The sequence below is a fragment of the Mauremys reevesii genome, linkage group 7 (assembly GCF_016161935.1).
Source record: "Mauremys reevesii isolate NIE-2019 linkage group 7, ASM1616193v1, whole genome shotgun sequence".
Lineage (NCBI taxonomy): Eukaryota > Metazoa > Chordata > Testudines > Geoemydidae > Mauremys > Mauremys reevesii.
Window position 1 is genome coordinate 103,868,222 of NC_052629.1, and position 18,168 is coordinate 103,886,389.

Sequence of the window (18,168 nt, forward strand, 5' to 3'; positions counted from 1 at the left end):
TAATCAAAGCTAGTGCGGTGTATGGTCTAAATTCAGCTCAGGTATCAGTCACCCAGTGCGTCTGCTATGTCGCTATAAACCACCTTCTATTTTCTGCCTATTACCAATTGTTGATGGCTGTCTGTGCACTTTATCAAATTACATCATTTACTAAATCAGAAACACTTTCATAAGAAGCACAATTTATTTATTCTTAATGATTACAGCTCAAATTTAGCTCCAAAGAGTGACCTCTTTCATTTCTGTGGTTAGTGCTGCACCTCTATAACATTACTAGCAGCCAAGGAGCACGCATATACACCTCGTTCCTCCCTTCCTTAGATAACGTACAGTATTCCTTATAAATGATTTGATATCCTTATTGCCTTTTCTGTTTAAGGGGGTGCACAAAACACTCCTTATTATCTGCAAATACCTAATATCTCCTAACCCAAGAAGAATAGGTTTCTGAGAGCTTTGAAGAACGGTGTTGACAAAACCAGAGGGATGGCAATTGTATTAGTAATGATAAATCTTTTCCTTTCTATAGTGCTTTTGATCTGTGGATCTCAAAGTGATTTACAGACATTAAGTAATTACACCTCCTAACAGCAAAGAGCATAAAGTAGGTGTTATTATATGTGCTTTATTCATGGATAAACCAAGACACAACAAGGTTACGTGATTTTCCCAAGTTACAGAGCTGGAAATAGAAATCAGGAGTTCTAATTCCCACACCTCTGCTCTAGCCTCTAGACAACTCTCTCTGCACTTGCTTCTGTATTAGAAAGTTCACATTTATTTGCCTGACTAATTGGGAATCACTGTTTTTAATTTTAAAATACTGTGGTGATCTCAGCAGCATTTTTGAAGGAAGGGGTCGGGTGTAGGGTCAATGTGAGAAATGGTTTCTCTTGCATTACTGTATGCGAAGTGAGGTAAGTTTTCCCCACTCTGAAGCCAAGGAATGAGAAAATGAAATGGTGGAGCTGAATAACATTTTAGCACCAGTGGCAAAGAGTTCTGTGGCACCTTATAGACTAACAAACGTATTGGAGCATGAGCTTTCGTGAGTGAATACCCACTTGATCCAACTAAGTGGATATTCACCCATGAAAGCTCATGCTCCAATACGTCTGTTAGTCTATAAGGTGCCACAGAACTCTTTGCCGCTTTTACAGATCCAGACTAACACGGCTACCCCTCTGATTTTAGCACCAGTGCTTTACTTCTGGTAATGAAGAACCAGAAGCACCAGCAGGCCGGAATGGGATATGTTCTTCATAGAAAAGCTGGCAACATCATATGCACTTTTACAAAGGGTGACTGGGAAAAGGCAAAGTCCAGAATAAGTATCTATATTAAGACTTTACACATTATGGACTGGGTTCTCTAGTTAGATTTGGGCCCTTTGTAGTCACAGGAGAGAATCTCGTCTTAGGTCATTACCCACCCTGGAAAAGGGAAGGTAGCATCATCTATGCTTCAGACTCTTTGTGTGGCAACTGAAGTTCAAAGATCAGAGACAATAGTAATACTTTGCACAGTTTACTATTATTGGTGTGGCATGAGCAATGTACTAGCTCAGTGGTTTGAGCATTGGCCTGCTAAACCCAGGGTTGTAAATTCAATCCTTGAGGGGGCCACTTAGGGATCTGGGGCAAAAATCAGTACTTGGTCCTGCTAATGAAGGTAGGGGGCTGGACTCGATGACCTTTCAAGGTCCCTTCCAGTTCTAGGAGATAGGTATATCTCCAATAATTATTATATTATACTAGGCACTTGGTTCTGTTCTCTCATCTAGTCCTTTTTTCCAATAATCTCAGAACATTACAAACACTAATTAAACCTCCCAACCCATTCTGAGATGTGTCAGTATCATTATGTCCATTTAACAGATAGTGGAACTAAAGCACAGAGTGGTAAAATGACTTGCCCATGGTCACACAATGAGACTGTGGCAGAACAGTGACTACAACTCAGGTCTCCTGGCTCTGAGGCCTGTGTTGTAGCCACAAGACCGAGGACATTGCAAAGCCCAGCAAACATAAAGAGGTGATCTTTATTAGCTATGAGACTGAGCTGCAAAATTTTGGTTGGGATCTGAACTTCACCCAAAGTTGGTGCTTGAATACAGGGATTCAGTATGGGATCCTCTGTACTCTTTGGGTATGTCTACATTGCAATGAAAAACCCATGGCTAGCCTGTGCCAGCTGACTCCGGCTCACAGTGCTTGAGCTATGGGAGTGTTTAATTGTGGTGTAGATTTTAGCTCGGGCTGCAGCACAAGCCTGAATGTCTATACCACAATTAAACAGCTCTGCAAGCCCGAGCCAGCTGGCACAGGCCAGCTGTGGGTTTTTAAATGCAGTGTAGACATACCCTCTAAAGTGGAATGGTTCATGGAACAGAGGGATCTTAAAGAGGTTTTTGGAGGAGGAGGAAGCTGGGTAGGGTAAACATCAATGGAGAGGTTGCAGTAAGCCTAAGGGACAGCGTGGAAGTAGGAGACAAGCTGGAAGCTTGCCAAGGAGACAAATGGAATGATCAAGAGAGAAACTAGAGCATAGAGCGTGGGATGAGATGTAGGCAGATATGAGAGGAAAGATATAGGGATGGCCAGAGTTGTGCAAGACTTTGAAAATGAGGATGAGAAGCTTTGAGCTTCATCTGGAAGGAGAGTGGCAGGCACTGAAGGGATTGGAGAAGCAGGAAGACATGGTCAAAGCATCTAGCCATAGTAAGTTGCCTGGGGCCTGGAAAAAAAAAGGTATCTTTTCAGTTCAGTTGATTTAAAGCAGAGGATGTTAGAACACAGAGGATTTTCCTATCCAGTTATTAGTCCCTGTTCAATGAGGCACTTCAGCATGTGTCAGACGTTAAACATGCGAACAGTCCCATTGAATCCAATGAGAATATTCACATGCTTAAAGGCAAGCACATGCTTATACTTTGCTGAGTTGAGACTTGGGCAGAACTGCCATGTGGCTTGGTGGAAAAGACCACATCTCCCGCAGTAAAGGACTTATTAAAAAAAAATCTAGAAAGAAGATATACTGTGTATCTATTACAGAATGCATTAGTATGTGCTATATAATTTAATAACACTTCCTATAGCGAGGCAGGCCTGCCTATATGGAGTCATAGCCCTCTAACACTCTGCTGCTCCTTGCAGTATGCAGCATAAATTCACAACCCACATTGCAGACTACACTGTGGCTGAAATCATAGGGTGGGTTATTAAATCATTCCATCACACGCTCAGAGGGAATGGTACAACATACACAGAGATGAGATGTTTGCCAAGGAAAATAAGGGTGGTGCACTTATGAGCACATCCTGTGTATATTTCAGCCAGTTTTTAATACATCCTTTACTTTCAACCTCCAAGTATCAGATGGTAGTAAATTGCTAAGGTCCTAGTTCCAGCTGAGCACAACTGGGGGTGGAATGTCTTCTTTTGGAAACTGCTGGTACATGATCTGTTATGTCTGCTTCAAAACTTTTAGGGACAGCTGCAGAAACTTGCAAGTGTAGCTGGTATTCTGACCTATGGATTCAAAGCATGATGGTTCATGAATCAAATTGCCAGAAGGGCTTCATATGCCATAACAGGGAAAGAAGAGGACCCTGAAAACTAAAAATTCAACCAGTGGGAAAACAGATTTTTAAAAGAATACCCTAGTTTTACAGATTTGTAGGAAGCCAACAAAATATAGACCTTCGTGAACATGTTCACACTTTTTTTGAATTCCTTTTTTAAAGAAATAGTTTTTAGCATGTTTTTATTGCCCCTAAGCTGATTGAAGGGCCCCATTACACGTTTTAAATTGTTTGGATGAAATAGGGCATAAATGTAAGGGGCCGGGATCAATCCTCCCATGCATCTGAGCTCAGGTATGGGGAAAGTGGGGTGGGCACCAATCTACCCCAACTTGACTCCAGTGTGTATTAGAGCATCATAGAAGGTGCCCTAAATTACATCCCTGGTGTAGACCCTTCACAGATCCTATGCCAGTGAAGGATTTGCATAGTAGGGCTCCACTATGCCCTCAATCCACCCCCTATGCTGGAGTGTATGTGGGGGGTGCTGGTGCAGGAACTAGGTCTGATGACTTTATACCCACCGGGGGGTTATCTGCTGGCAAATTAAGGCCAGAATCCAGTTCTTTTGAGCTAATTGAGAGACACAAAGGGGCAAGAGCATAATGCAACATCTGGCCCACCAGACTTTCAGAACTGCACACACACACTAATCCCTGCACATGCAAACTATGGTCCTCCAAGCAATCACAATCACTGTTTGTGCAAATGGACAATTAGATATCTACTAGTGCAGTGTTTCCCAAACTTACAACACTTGCATACCCCTTTTGAGACATTTGTCTTACCGGCGTACCCCTTCTCCGATGAAGACAATTTGGGGGGGAGGGTGGTAGCCATATTTTTATAACACACTCCTAATTCGTTTCATTCTGGATTAACTGTTTATTAGAAATAAATACAAAATTATATTACATACAGTTGAAACAAAACTTTTAATAGAAATAATAGTTACATATAGAAATAGCACTAGAAATAATTAAAATAATAGAAGTAAATCAACAATCTGACAGAACAGCATGTATATATATACACATACACACACACACACATACACACACACATATATATATGGTGAATTCGTATCATTCTGAAATTAAAATATGCTGGTTTGGTTAGGTTAGTGAAGAAAGCACTAGTTCTAATACTTACTATTTCAGTATTGAAAAATTTTCCGTACAAACCAAACTCTTCAGTGCGAGGGATGGAACGGCTTTTGGCCAGACACTATCGCGGGGATATCTGGCTCGATGTCTGTGATCTTAAGACGAAGATGGGGCTCCACGTCAATAAGAATTTCATTTTTTTTGTTTTGATGCCAACCAGCGCAGAGAATCCGATCTCGCACAAATACGAGGTGGGAAAAGGCAGAAGATACTTGACAGCTTTGTCTGACAGAGCTGGATATTCAGAGCTAACCCCCAACCAAAATGACGTCAGTGTATTTTGCTCAAATTTTGTTTTCAGGAAGCTATCTGAAGCAGCTCCAAGAGCTGTTCTTCTTCTGAAGCAGAGAGGTTATTTGGCAATGTTTGAACACTGATGATAAAAGGGTTCCTTATCCATTCAAAGGTGCCGTCCAGTTCACGGAAATACTTACAAAGATCTTTCTGCAAGCTTTCCAAATGCTGCTTCATGGTTTGCAACACATCACTATCAAGTTGGTTAGTTGAGTTTATTACTAAGTCATGAAGAGATGGAAAGGAATCCAGTTCACGACAACTAAGACATTTATGCCACAGTTTCAATTTTGCGACCATGCCACTCACTTTGTCTTGAACATGGAATATGGATACGAGTTTCCCTTGCAAGGATAGACTGAGGTTGTTTAAATGAGCAAAGATATCTGCAATATATGCTAGTTTGCATAGCCATTTCCAGTCGTGTATACGGTCTCGCAGGTTAAAGATTTCATCTAAAAAACCTTGCAGTTCTTCTCACAGCTCAAACAGGCGATTCAGAACTTTTCCACATGAACGCCAACGCACTTCAGTGTGAAATAGGAGTTGTGTGTAATCACTGCTCATCTCATCACAAAGCTGAGAAAACAGCCGGGCGTTCAGAGGGTGCCCTTTCACAAAACTGATTATTTTCACAGCGTCATCCAGTACTCACTTTAGATCTGTCTGCATGTTCTGGCTGGCGAGTGCTTCCCTGTGAATGCAACAATGTGGTGCAACAGCTTGAATACATGCAACAACTCCTGTCTTCGAACCAATCATGGCTCTGGTGCCATCCATGCTTATTCCAACACAACAACTCCAATCCAAGTCACTGTTTTTGATAAAGTCATCAATAACTTGAAAAATAGCTTCTCCTGTTGTATGTGTTGGCATAGGTTGGCAGAACAAAATATCATCGTGGACTTCATTATTCAGCTTGTATCTGACAAACAACAAAAGATTAGCTAAATTCACAACATCCGTGGATTCATCCGCTTGCAGTGCATAGCAGTGACTCTTTTGTACTCTTGACAATAATTGCTGCTTTACATTTTCGGCCATATCTGCGATTCTACGGTGAACGGTGTTATTTGAGAGGGGAACCCGATCTATAGCTTTGCTAACCTTGTCTCCAACCATCACTTGCACCATTACTTTGGCTGCAGGTTTTACTAATGTCTCGCCAATCACTTCAGCAGCTCCGGACTTTGCAATTAAGTACACCACACTATATGAAACTTCCAAAGCTTTCATATTTTCACCTCCCATCACATTATGAATTGTTTTCTAGGACTTTTGGAGATCTTTGCACCTATTTTTGAAGAATTCTACAGGTTTTCCCTCATATTCTTTATGTTTGCTATCGAAATGGCATTTTAGGTTCAATGGTTTCATACTTTCATTTGTGAGAGTCTCGTAACAAATCACACATAGTGGAACAGGCTCCACCTCATCGCCATTCAACAAAAATCCCAGTTTAAGATATTCTTCAAAATATTTGTGAGCTTTTTTTCGTTTTCTTTGCAGCTGATACGTTCAATAAACTTACAGATAGTTCAGACGGTTCACTAATTTTGTCATCACAATTGTCTGATGTAGCCATATCACCATTTTTTCAGCATAATTATCACTAACATTCATATTTCCTTCATAATTTTCTTTTGTACATTTCAAACTTCCCATTTTTAGCCAGCGATTCATTGTAAAAGAGAAATTTTGTATATTAATACACACCAAGTATGTACTTGCCAGGAGTAGTTATTCACTTTTATCTTTTATCCGTCAGTATGACTTCTGTGCATGCCACAAAGGCACGTGTATTGCCTGAGCCGTGGTAACGCCGCATGCGTGGTTTGCATCGGCACGCCAGCCGATTTTGACTGGCACGCTGCTGCCAGCTGGGGTCCCAACCACTGACCTGGCTCAGCCCGCTGCCAGCCTGGGTGTAACAGGACCCCCGGCCGGCAGCAGGCTCAGCGGGGCCGGCGGCCAGGACCCGGCTGGCAGGAGCCGGTGGACGGAACCCCAGACCAGCAGCGGGCTAAGCTACTCAGCCTGCCGTGGGTCTGGGGTCCCAGCTGCCGGCCCTGCTCAGCCCACTGCTGGCCCCTTGCCACCCGGGGTCCCGGCCGCCAGCCCAGCTCAGCCTGCTGCCGGCCTAGGTGAACGGGACCCCCGGCTGGCAGCGGGCTGAGCAGGACCGGCGGATGGAACCCCGGGCCAGCAGCGGGCTGAGCCACTCAGCCTGCCACGGGTCTGGGGTTCTGTCCGCCGGCCCCACTCAGCCCACTGCTGGCCCCTTGCCAGCTGGGGTGAATGGGCCGTGTACCCCTTGAAACCCTTTCACGTACCACCAGGGGTACGTGTACCACACTTTGGGAAACACTGTACTAGTGGATTGTTTGCATGCACAGTGACCATGAGTGCATGTGGAAACACAATGATTAGATGTGCAAATGATGAACATGGATATTTGTGCATTCAGTTGTGCATGGACAACTGTAAAAAAACAGAATGGACACAGTGCCAAGTAACTTTTTATAGAGTTTTCATTTTTTTCTCCTCTCCTTTATTTGCAATACTCTAAATTACCTCTCAATTGTCCCTTCCAATTTGGGAACAGGTGATATATTTCAGAGTTTCAAGTGAAACTGAAATTAACATGTCTGTTTTTGCTTAACAGCATCCATTTATACAATGCCACATCTTGCCAATACGTCTTTGTTTGCATACTAGCATTACGGATGTAAGCACAACCTTGGGAAAAATCTGAGTTAACACGTTAAAGGGCAACTTTACTGTCATTTTGATTCTGACAGCAAAGAGCATTTAAAAACCTGAGTGTTGAGGAGAGCTCCTAAGAACTGGCCACCACAGTTAACCAGAGATGGGCCATGGATGAAACAAATAATTATTGTGGGTATGTGCAAACTTTCCCATGAGTATGAAATTAATTCTGAACTCATGAAGGTGGCAGTGGGGCTGCAAGAATCAAGAGATCTGAGAAAGATTTTGGCTCAAAACTATCTACCACTAAGCTTGCTTGCTCCTGTCCCTCTCAAGTTTTTATTACGGTACTAATTATTGATTTAGAAAGTTTAGAGAGCCTGGGCTTTCCAGATCTTTTAGACTGACCACAGAATTTCCAGAACTGTAAGAATTTACAGAACTCCACCCTGAGATGTCCCTAAGCAACTCTATTGGACTTTCCACCATGAGACATTTGGAAAACTCCCATCCTCTCCCTGCCACCCCCACAAAGAGCAGAAAAAACAACTCCAAAACAAAACAATCCTTGCCCCACAAGAAGAAAGGAAAATGAGTTCAGGACAAGGGACAAAAGTTATGCTAGCTTTGGTTAGAATGCTGAGCAGTGCTCAGGGCATGCCCAAGGCTGACTGAGCTCCTGCACTTCATGACGTATCTCTAATGAGGGGAGGCCACCCTAAATGACAACGGCCCCCAGAACCCACCCCAGCTCTGACAGCTGGATCCACACACAGGGTACACAATATATCAATCGATACCGCCTTCTGCTAGCAAGACAGACCTAGATGGACTGCACAGTTTTCACCCAGTTCTTTCAATAACTATACAAAAAACAATAGATATGGAGTGGGGAGGAAAGGTCACTTCATCCCAGGCATGCAAGCTTGATGGAGGGGCTTTAGCTATGTCCACCACAAACCTGAATGTCCCCTCCAAAATTCCCCTAGGATCTATAGAGGCAGCTCTCTATAATGGAGTGTATTTCACATCCCCTGTAGATCTAGTTAAGTTTCAAGCCTCAGGAAACATAGAAGCCAGAGCAGGAATAGTCACAAAAACAAACACTTTTTTTCCCCACTAAGCTGTAAATGAAAAATAATAAAGGAAACAAAACCGACAGAGGTTGATGCAGTGTTCAAAGTAACCTTGACGATAGATACTATGTCTCTAAGAACTTTCCACCTAAGTGAGCTGTCACTCAAGAGTATCACTCCCTGTCAGCTAGTAAGCTGCATAGCTGAACTGTAATGATTCAACACAGCAGATATCATTTTTCTGCAGTAACAGCAAGGGTTAAGGAAAATTTCCTTTGTTACGATTTAGGAAACTGGGTAAACTCTCTAGTGTTTTTTACAACACATTAAAGGGCAACTTTAATGTCACCTGGATACTGACCGCAAAGAGCATTTAAAAACCCAAGTTTTCAGGAGAGATCCTAAGAACTGGCCACTTTAGTTTGTAGCACTGAGGCAATCTTGGCAGCAGCACTGCCCTAAAGTTACACTGGGTCACTTCTCATGTCAACCTAGGAAAGAAACAAGAATGATTTAACGTTACAGAGGTGATAGACACAAATGTGAAAGTTTAGACTGTCAAACATATCCTGCCTACGGAACATGTGAGAGATAAGAGCTGAGTCATAAGGATCACAGCCTCATTTCTTCTTTCCTTTTAAAACACAAAATATCCACTGCCCAATTGACCCTCAGTGCAGTACTGTATATATCCAGCAAACTTTGGTGAACTTCCTGTTGAGTGTTTTTATAAAACAGATTGATAGTTCCACTGGATACTCAAGGGAATAGTTCATGAATCACAGAAATTAGAGCTGAGAAAGGCCATTTGGGTCATCTTCTCCATCCCTCCTGCTACCGGTCACAGCAGGGAGAATTATAAACTGCTGGAACTTTTGCAACCAAATATATGATTCAAGAAGAGTGTAGCACACCATTCCAGTCTGTGAATCCTGCTCTGCAAGTAACGGTCCTCAAACTCTTGAAGGGGACTGAGTCTGTCTTTGCTGATCACTTCTTGCCAGTTTTGTTGTTGGTCTTGTGACCCTAAGCAGCAACTTTTTTTCTGCAAATTAATTATTGAGCGTTTCAACACTTTATAACATATTGCCGTGTTCTCCAATGATCGTCTCATTTTATGAGTAAAGCAGCATCCTCTCAATTGTCGTTTCAGCCCAACAGAACTGCTCAGCTTCCCAATCCTCTTGCCTGTACTGCCTAGGAAATGACACTCAGACACACAATGAGGCAGGCACGAGAGTACACATGAATGGATATTACTAATTCAAACTGGAAATCAGCTACCTGGCGAGACTTTAGCACATTTCTAGTCTACTGTCATCTAATCCTGTGAACCTAATGCTGCTTCAAGAAGCTCAATGTGATCATTCTGTCTGAACTACTCTTAGTCCCTCTGGAAACAGCAAAATCCCCCTTTTGGTGCAGAGTTTATCCCCATGCTACATGAAAGCTATTTCTATTTAAACAAGAGCCTGATATAAACAATGACTGCAAGACTGCTGAGGAGCTGCCGTGGGAATCTTTGTTCTCTTTGTGTGGATGCATGGCAGCAAATCTCGTCAGCTGATGATAAAGTTGGTTTAATTTTTATTTTTGTGTTTCATTCCCGCCCCCCCTCAAATATTGTATTCAAAGTTCTAACTAAGAAGGGCTTAGAAACTGAGCCAGATTGTACCTTCAAGGCACTGGCTACACCTGGTCACACAGCAGCACGAGCCCTTGAGAGCTGGATTTCCTCCTGATACTGGTACAGGAGCTTCAGAACCCTGAGAGAAGATGCAGGATGTTCTCCCCCAAAAACTGGTTCACCTCCACGGGCTGTTGAGGGGCTGGAGGCAGGGCCACGGCCCACATTCATCCCAACCTCTTTAAGGTAGTGAGTGTTACTGTTCGCTCTAGTCTGTGCTCCCCACCAGGACTATGCTTGGCTGCTCTGCAGGAGTGCAAAAGAAAGGAAGGCTCCTTGCCTCTTCTCTCCCACTACCACTGCTCATGCACTGGGTCAGCTTCAACCTACCCCTTTTGGACAACTGTACCAATTTCGACCAAGGTTACTGTCTCTTAATACCCTTGTTAACCCAGCTGAAATCAATGGGGTGCCCCAAATGTAAGTGAAGGCAGAATCTTCCCTTGAAACGTTATCTTCACCTGCTAGGGCTCTCATTCAGTTGTGCTGCTTTACCCTGCAATGGGCTTTGGGCTGCAACTATGATGGTGAAGCTAAGGCCCACAGCCGCCCAACCTGCGTTGCACATTAGCGCTTACACAGCTAAATGATGAAGTGCTGTGGTAGGGTGCCTGGGCCAACTCCAGAGGCTTATTGGGACGGGAAGCCCATAGGATCAATCACAAAAGCCTGAAGTACCAATACTGAGTATATAGCAGTGGCTGAAAGAATCACAGGTCTAAGGCATTGCTTGCTTGAGCCTGTCACAGACTCATCTCTGTAGAACCCAGTTTTCACCTCAGGCCAGTTCCAAGGTCAAGCTGCACACCTCTCTCTAGTCTGAACTCTTCAGCTACAGCAGAATCTGAAAGCACAAGGAACAACTGCATTTCTATTGATCCACTAGGTCAGAGGGTGGGGGGATGAGATCTCGGGGGTTCAGTCTAGCTACGAGGCAGACATCGTAGCTGTCATGCATGAGGACGTTGACGGCCACCACATTCCACTGGTTTCCCCACGTATCCAACTCTAGGATCGTTTTGGTGATAATTTCATGGCGAGCTGAAAAATAGTAGCAACAACAAAATATCAAAGGCAAAGTCAACAGGGTCAAAGAAGTTTGCAAAATTAATAAATTAATCCTTCCTCTTTTTGAAGAATTTGTCATAAACAATCAGGGTAGAGCAACCATATTAAATCACAGCCATTCTTACAACAAAACGCTGTTTATTGAGGCTGACAAATCTTAACAAAAGAGCCACCACACAAGGGAGAATTTTGCTTCTGTCAGATGCAACGCTGCACTACACTTCTTGAAAAAAGGAAAAACCTTTTCTTTGCTAACACAGGACCTGAACTTTCCAGCAGTTTTGTTACTCAATGCCAAGTTCTTTTCTATAAATGAAAAGGGCCTTTCATTTTTCTCACTTTTCCTTTTCATTTCAAAGTTAGGTTCTCACAGCAAGTGACCTTAATCGAAACTTTTCTTACTTTGAGAAGAGGATGTGAATGTGTTTTGCTACCAGTCTCCTTCCTCCACATCTGATGACTCTCTAGATGGCTTTACTAAAAGCTGAGTCTCAAAGATTCGCAAGCACAGGCATTTCACAACCACCAGAAGAAGAACTATCACGATAAGAAACATTAAATTCCCAACATATTTTCTCTGAGACTTAATAATCTGGTGACATGTTTCATTGTACAGTGTGTCCAAATTGGCATCTCTTCTTTAGAGGCTGCTCTTGATCCTTTTTTTACATGCCCTCAAAACCCATGCATTTATCTCTAGTGAGTGTATGTGACAGTGTTTGTACCTTTCCCTTCTTTGAGGCTGACAGCAATTCTACTTCATGGATCAACCAGCAAAGGAAAGAAAAGGAAAGAAAACATTGAAGTTCCTGAGAGCTGCAAAGCTCATAACCTTGGGAGCACAGGCCATTCATTCTCTCCCATGAGCACAGTCTTAGTGGTTCCCCAGTCTTATCCATAACATCCATGTCTTCTTATGATTTAGGAGCAACATGTGAAAACAATTGCATCACGATGGCTCAATATCACGAGACCTAACATACATCCAGGGCTCTTCAACTGTCCTGGAAGGCTGGCTTGCAGGACGTGGGGGACAGTCATGTGGAAAAAAGAATTTCAGGATAAGTTTCCCCCAGCCTGATAACTGGGGGGAAATCTACATCAGGGGTAGGCAACCTATGGCATGGGTGCCGAAGGCGGCACGCAAGCTGATTTTCAGTGGCACTCACACTGCCCAGGTCCTGGCCACCAGTCTGGGGGGCTTTTTTAATTTAATTTTAAATGAAGCTTCTTAAACATTTTAAAAGCCTTATTTACTTTACATACAACAATAGTTTAGTTACATATTATAGACTTGTAGAGAGAGACCTTCTAAAAACGTTAAAATGTATTACTGGCACGCGAAACCTTAAATTAGAGTGAATAAATGAAGACTTGGCACACCACTTTTGAAAGGTTGCCGACCCCTGATCTACATTAATGTAGCTCCCCCACATTGACTGGCGTGGTGAGCACCCAAAGCCAACCCTGTCTCCAATTACGTGTGCCTTCTGTCATGTGATCATTCCTAAAGGAATTATTCAACAGCTCCAATCACGTAGCTTCTCATATGGTAACACAAAGAGATGCTTCTGTCTCAGTTCAGAACCCCAAATCATCATTTTTTCTCAGTTTTGCCCACAATTAATTGCGGAAGAGGGGAAAACAAGTTTGAACAAGGGGTAGGCTGAAATTTTCACTGGACTAAATCCCGAGCCCTTACTTTCGCTTTAATTCCCCTTTGGGAGTTTGCTTGAGTAAAGCCTGAATATAACCGGAGTAAGACCTCCTTAGGCTTTGTCCCCATCTAAATAGCCCTTGTTCCATTTCTTCATACAGCCCCGGGGGGAGCTAACCAGTCGTGATGTTTTGCTTATCAAACTCACGCAGTTCAGCAAGGAAAGAGGAAGAATAATAGGTAGGAAAGCACCATCCATCCATGAAAGAAGAGAACAAGCTGCTAAAACACCCAGTTAAAATATGGAGAAGAAAGGTTTGATTGACAGAGACTGTAAACAAATGACATCTACAAGCACCAGCAAAGAGATCTTGTTTCTATATGACCCAGCAGGAGTGAGAAAGGTTTTTTCAAAGCAAACAGGAAGACACAAGCAGCCCCAGTATGTGACACTGGAGGCTCCAGTCCTGTTATTTATTATTAGATCAACTCCTTTATATCATAAATTATTATGCCAGGAATTTCTTTGGCATGGATCACGACAAAATGAGACAATAGAGTGAAAAAATCAAACAGTGGAGCTGTCTAAAACATTCTGTGGAGGATTGCAACACTTAAAAAAAATCCTAATTAAAACATCAAAGGAAGATTCAGCAATCCTCCCCACAAGTCTTGCTGTGTCTTTTCCTGACCCTCATGACTCATAACCTTTAGTGTCTTTTGTTTCCCTTTTTTGTAGGCTGTTGTAACCAGTTTTGTTCCACTCTCTATGAATTCTGTTTTCCAGCACATGGGGTGTTAGTTAACTCTCAACTCTTGAGAGATAAAAGCGAGTCTATGTTGTTGGAATAAAGAATGCAATAATTTCTCTAGTCTTATCTCGCTTAACTTAAAAGGAAACTACACCCATTTGGTTCAGAAAGTTCACATAAAGAGAGTGATCTGAGACAAAGAAAAATATGTTAACAAGAAATGGGCTAAAATTGGTTCTTCATCTCTGAAGCTCTTTGACATTTGGTGGGATTTAAATTCAAATCACTGAATTCAAATGTGGTTCTGTGATTTTGGTTTCAGATGTTGGGTCTAAAAACAGAAAGGATCAATGCTCCAGATCCAGTCTGTGCACAGCCAATGCATTCTTGAAAGGTTTCAGCCCAACAAGGTAGAAATCTCACAAAAAGAGATGATCGCATTAGACTTGCACTGCTATGTAAGAGCTAAGTATTAGTTATTGCCACTATTGTCTAATATTATTTTGGGCCAAAAATTTGCAAGAACACCTTGTGTGAGTTTGGGGCCATTAGTTCTAGTCTCTAGCCTGGATTAAGGCTTTAACCCGAATCCCAAACCTTAGCTTAGAGGTAACTCAGGTGATGCTTTAAGCACTGTCTCATCAGTTTCTCTGTTATTTTAATTATAACATTTCTAAGCTTCAGTCTCTTGTAGTAGCTTATTTTGCTGAAAAGTGATTTTATGAGTGTACAGTAGAACCTACACTCACTCAAGAGATCACCCTTATTGGGCAACTTCTCTTAAGAAACCACCCCACAGTATCCCAGACATATTTAGCACAGTTCTGCTCCACTTTTATTAGACAGCCACCTACGTTAAGCAAATTATTTATTTTTAGTGACTCAGATGGTCACTTAACAGATTTCACTGTTACACAAACTGAGATTTCATTCTGCTAGAGATACTGATTGAACCAATTGAAGTAATCCTGAGAGGTACTTTTTTGAGTAAGATCCATAATCATAGAATAATAGAATCATAGACTATTAGGGTTGGAAGGGACCTCAGGAGGTCATCTAGAAGTTTTCCTCACAGGAGCCTACATAGGAAAGACAAGTTATCCTACCATACACTGTTAATGGATTCCGAGAGTTGTCCAGTTTAATATTCCACTAAGAACAATGGGATATCCTGCTAGAAATCCAGCCAAACACACAGACTAGTAAAGCACCAGTGGGGATGAAGTTCCATGGGTCTAGAATGGATAGGACTTTGCAGAAGGGATGCTTCACCTATGCTAGGCTAGCTCTGATTAACTCTGGACTGAATACACACCCTAAGGGCTTGTCTACAGACAGACGTTATACCACTTTAACATACTGGTAGAATTAAAGCCGTGCAACACCCCCTCTCCCCAGTGAGAATGCAGTTATAGCACTATAAAAGTATAGCTTATTCTTATATAGGAAGGGGAATAGGCTACACCAGTATAAGGCATCTTTATACCAGTATAACTTTGTCACACTAGAGATTGTATCGATTCAACTATATTGGTAAAAATCACCCCCCTAACTAGCATAGTTATGCTGGGGCAAAATCTGTGTACAGACCAGGCCTAATACTGCACCTATAAAACCACCTTTTCTGGGCAATAAAGACCTTGTTTTGTAATTGAGGCTTTAATTTGGCAATGCAAAAATCACATTTCACATGTGCAAACTACAGTATTCTGCATGCAGAATTTGCAGGCGTAATCTTCAAAATCCTGCTTAACACTTTGGCCGATAATGTTTTGTTTGTAAACAAAATGCTTATCATTTTTTACATAACAAAGTTCTTCTCTGAATGTGTTTAAAGCAAGATGAAACTGACAGAGAGAATGTTACTTTTCAATAAGATGGCCGCCTCCATCCATATGCTCAGAAACATCCAATTCTATTAAAAGCTATATTTTTAAATGCATTTCACTATCCAACATTGCTGGACTGATTTTTCGTTGTATGATTTCTCATGCTACCTGAATCAAGATGGACCACTGCATGTTGAGACCTACAATATTGCTTCAGGCAATGCTATAAATATTTTATTTGCTTTTCTGTTCTTTCAAATTGCATTCCATATGTGGTTTGGGGGTAACAACTTTCCCTTGTGGACATAGGTATGTACGGTATTACTTCTGATCTCTTTGATATTTATTTTCCCTCTTGTAGCGTAAGCACCACACATTCCAATACAAAGTTAATTTCAAAAAAAGTATAGATTTCTTGCGAATCTAGCCAAGTATTTGCATGACCCCATCACTGTATTATTTGAGCTGCCCAGTCATTAATGAATCTACCCTCACAATGCCCTTATTTTATGTTTTACAAAAGGGAAACCAAGGCACAGGAAAACAAAGTGACTTGCCCAAGATCACACAGGAATTCTGTAGCAGAGCTGGCAATTGGAACTCTGGAATTCCAGTCCAGTGCTTTAGCTATAAGAACATATGAGGAAAATATTTGAACAGCACTTTAGAGACAAGGGAACAAACTAATCCTTACTAATTTTACTTCAGTGGAATTACACCAGGCACAAATCTGGTCCAGTATCTAATCAATCCTTAATAGCCCATTGCTGTAAATATTATTGCCTCCATTTTACAGATGAGGAAACTGATGCATGAAGTGATTAAGAGGCTTGACAAAGGCCACACGGTATGTCAGTGTCACAGCTGGAATTAGAATTTATGCGTCTGCTTCTCATCAATAGGCTTCTGTGGAATTCCTGTCCCAACCTCCTTTCTGTGCACCTGCTGATCTCAGTCCTGGCTTTTCCCCCTACATCGTCATACCGCTTTCCTACGTCTGACGCACATCCCTCTACTGCACCCTAACTCTTTTTGTCCTGGATCAGCTTCAAAATAGCCACTAAAATTCTAGCTGCTAAATTGTTAACTGGCTGCTCTTATCTTTTCTTGAAGGATTCATTCAGGCATTACAGATCAACTACCAACACCAGATCCCCAAAATGTCTGGCAGACCCTCATTCTGGTCTTTTATTCTCCAACTCCTCCAGCCACTGGCATTTAACAGTTATTCCAACTCTGACTTGTCACTGTTGAAATGCTTTGATTCCAGCATTGGTTTGTTTACCCAGTGGGGTTTTCACCTGTCTTTTTAAGGTCCTTTACACGTCTGTGATTTCTGTGGTTCTCTTTACCAGAAAACACATCATGTTCTCTGCATATAGCATGACTACAACACATTATTCATGGCCATTCATAGCTGCGCTCCTAATTACCTGTTACAATGTTACAAGCCTGGGGGCAGGGGGATGCACATGCTTTTGCTGCAATGGGTTAAATGCTTTGTTAGCCTGTCACCATGGGAGACATGAAATCCTGACTTGCAACAGGACAAAAGAGAAAAATGTTTTCTCCAGGTCTGTCGTACACAACCCCATTTCTGTCCATAACTACGGGCCAGATTGTGAACCATCCTGTGTGCCCATGCAGGGAAGCAAGGGGGCATACGGTGGCTACCCACATCACAGAGCACACCCTTTGCAGAGTCACTACATCTCCTTACCTGTGCATGTGTGCAGGGAACAGGGAAAGCCTGGGCTTCACCCCTCAACACACTGGCCAGCGCACATTGTGCCAGGCATAGACTTGGCGCAGGGTACGGACCCACCAGAGCTAGGAGAGAACTGGGAGGCACACTGTGACTTGGGTTTACAGTTCAGTGCATCTGTACAGAGAATGAACCCCGTTCAGACAAAGCCTTCATCAATCTGCCTACCTGGCTGTCTAATGCTCCTATCCCCACAGTCTCACTTTCATGAGCAGTCAGTGCACTCCCTAATTATATGCTGTTTTTAAAAGGTGGATGTGGTGGCCTAGAGGGAGGACCTCCCATTTCCACTGCTATTTCAACCATCTTTGTTTGGGTTTCAATATCCAGAACCTTTCTAATTATTTATCCTTTTATCTTGCATTCTTTACTCTCATGCATAGTCTCCCGAGGCCTGATTTTGTTCCCACTGAAGTTAATGGCAAAACTCACATTAACTTCAACCATCGCAAGATTAGGTGCGTTGACTTCAGTAGCACTTGAGTAAGGGACCAGGCCCTTACAGAAGCAGAATTACTGGTCCCTCTCTGTGCTAAGATCCCATTTATAAATGGTTTAGAAAGGATTAATAAACGCTATAAG

General features: G+C 42.3%; 1 protein-coding gene across 4 annotated transcripts in view; it reads right to left on the bottom strand.

Moving 5' to 3' along the window:
• Positions 1–7,556: 7,556 nt before the first annotated feature.
• Positions 7,557–18,168, bottom strand: part of KBTBD12 (kelch repeat and BTB domain containing 12) — a 172,200-nt gene continuing 161,588 nt past the window's right edge. For all 4 annotated transcript variants that reach the window (XM_039547858.1, XM_039547859.1, XM_039547861.1 and 1 more), the window contains one exon: positions 7,557–11,556. In XM_039547858.1, coding sequence (XP_039403792.1) covers positions 11,387–11,556 — 170 coding nt within the window. In that variant the 3' untranslated portion in view covers positions 7,557–11,386. The remainder of the gene's footprint in view (positions 11,557–18,168) is intronic.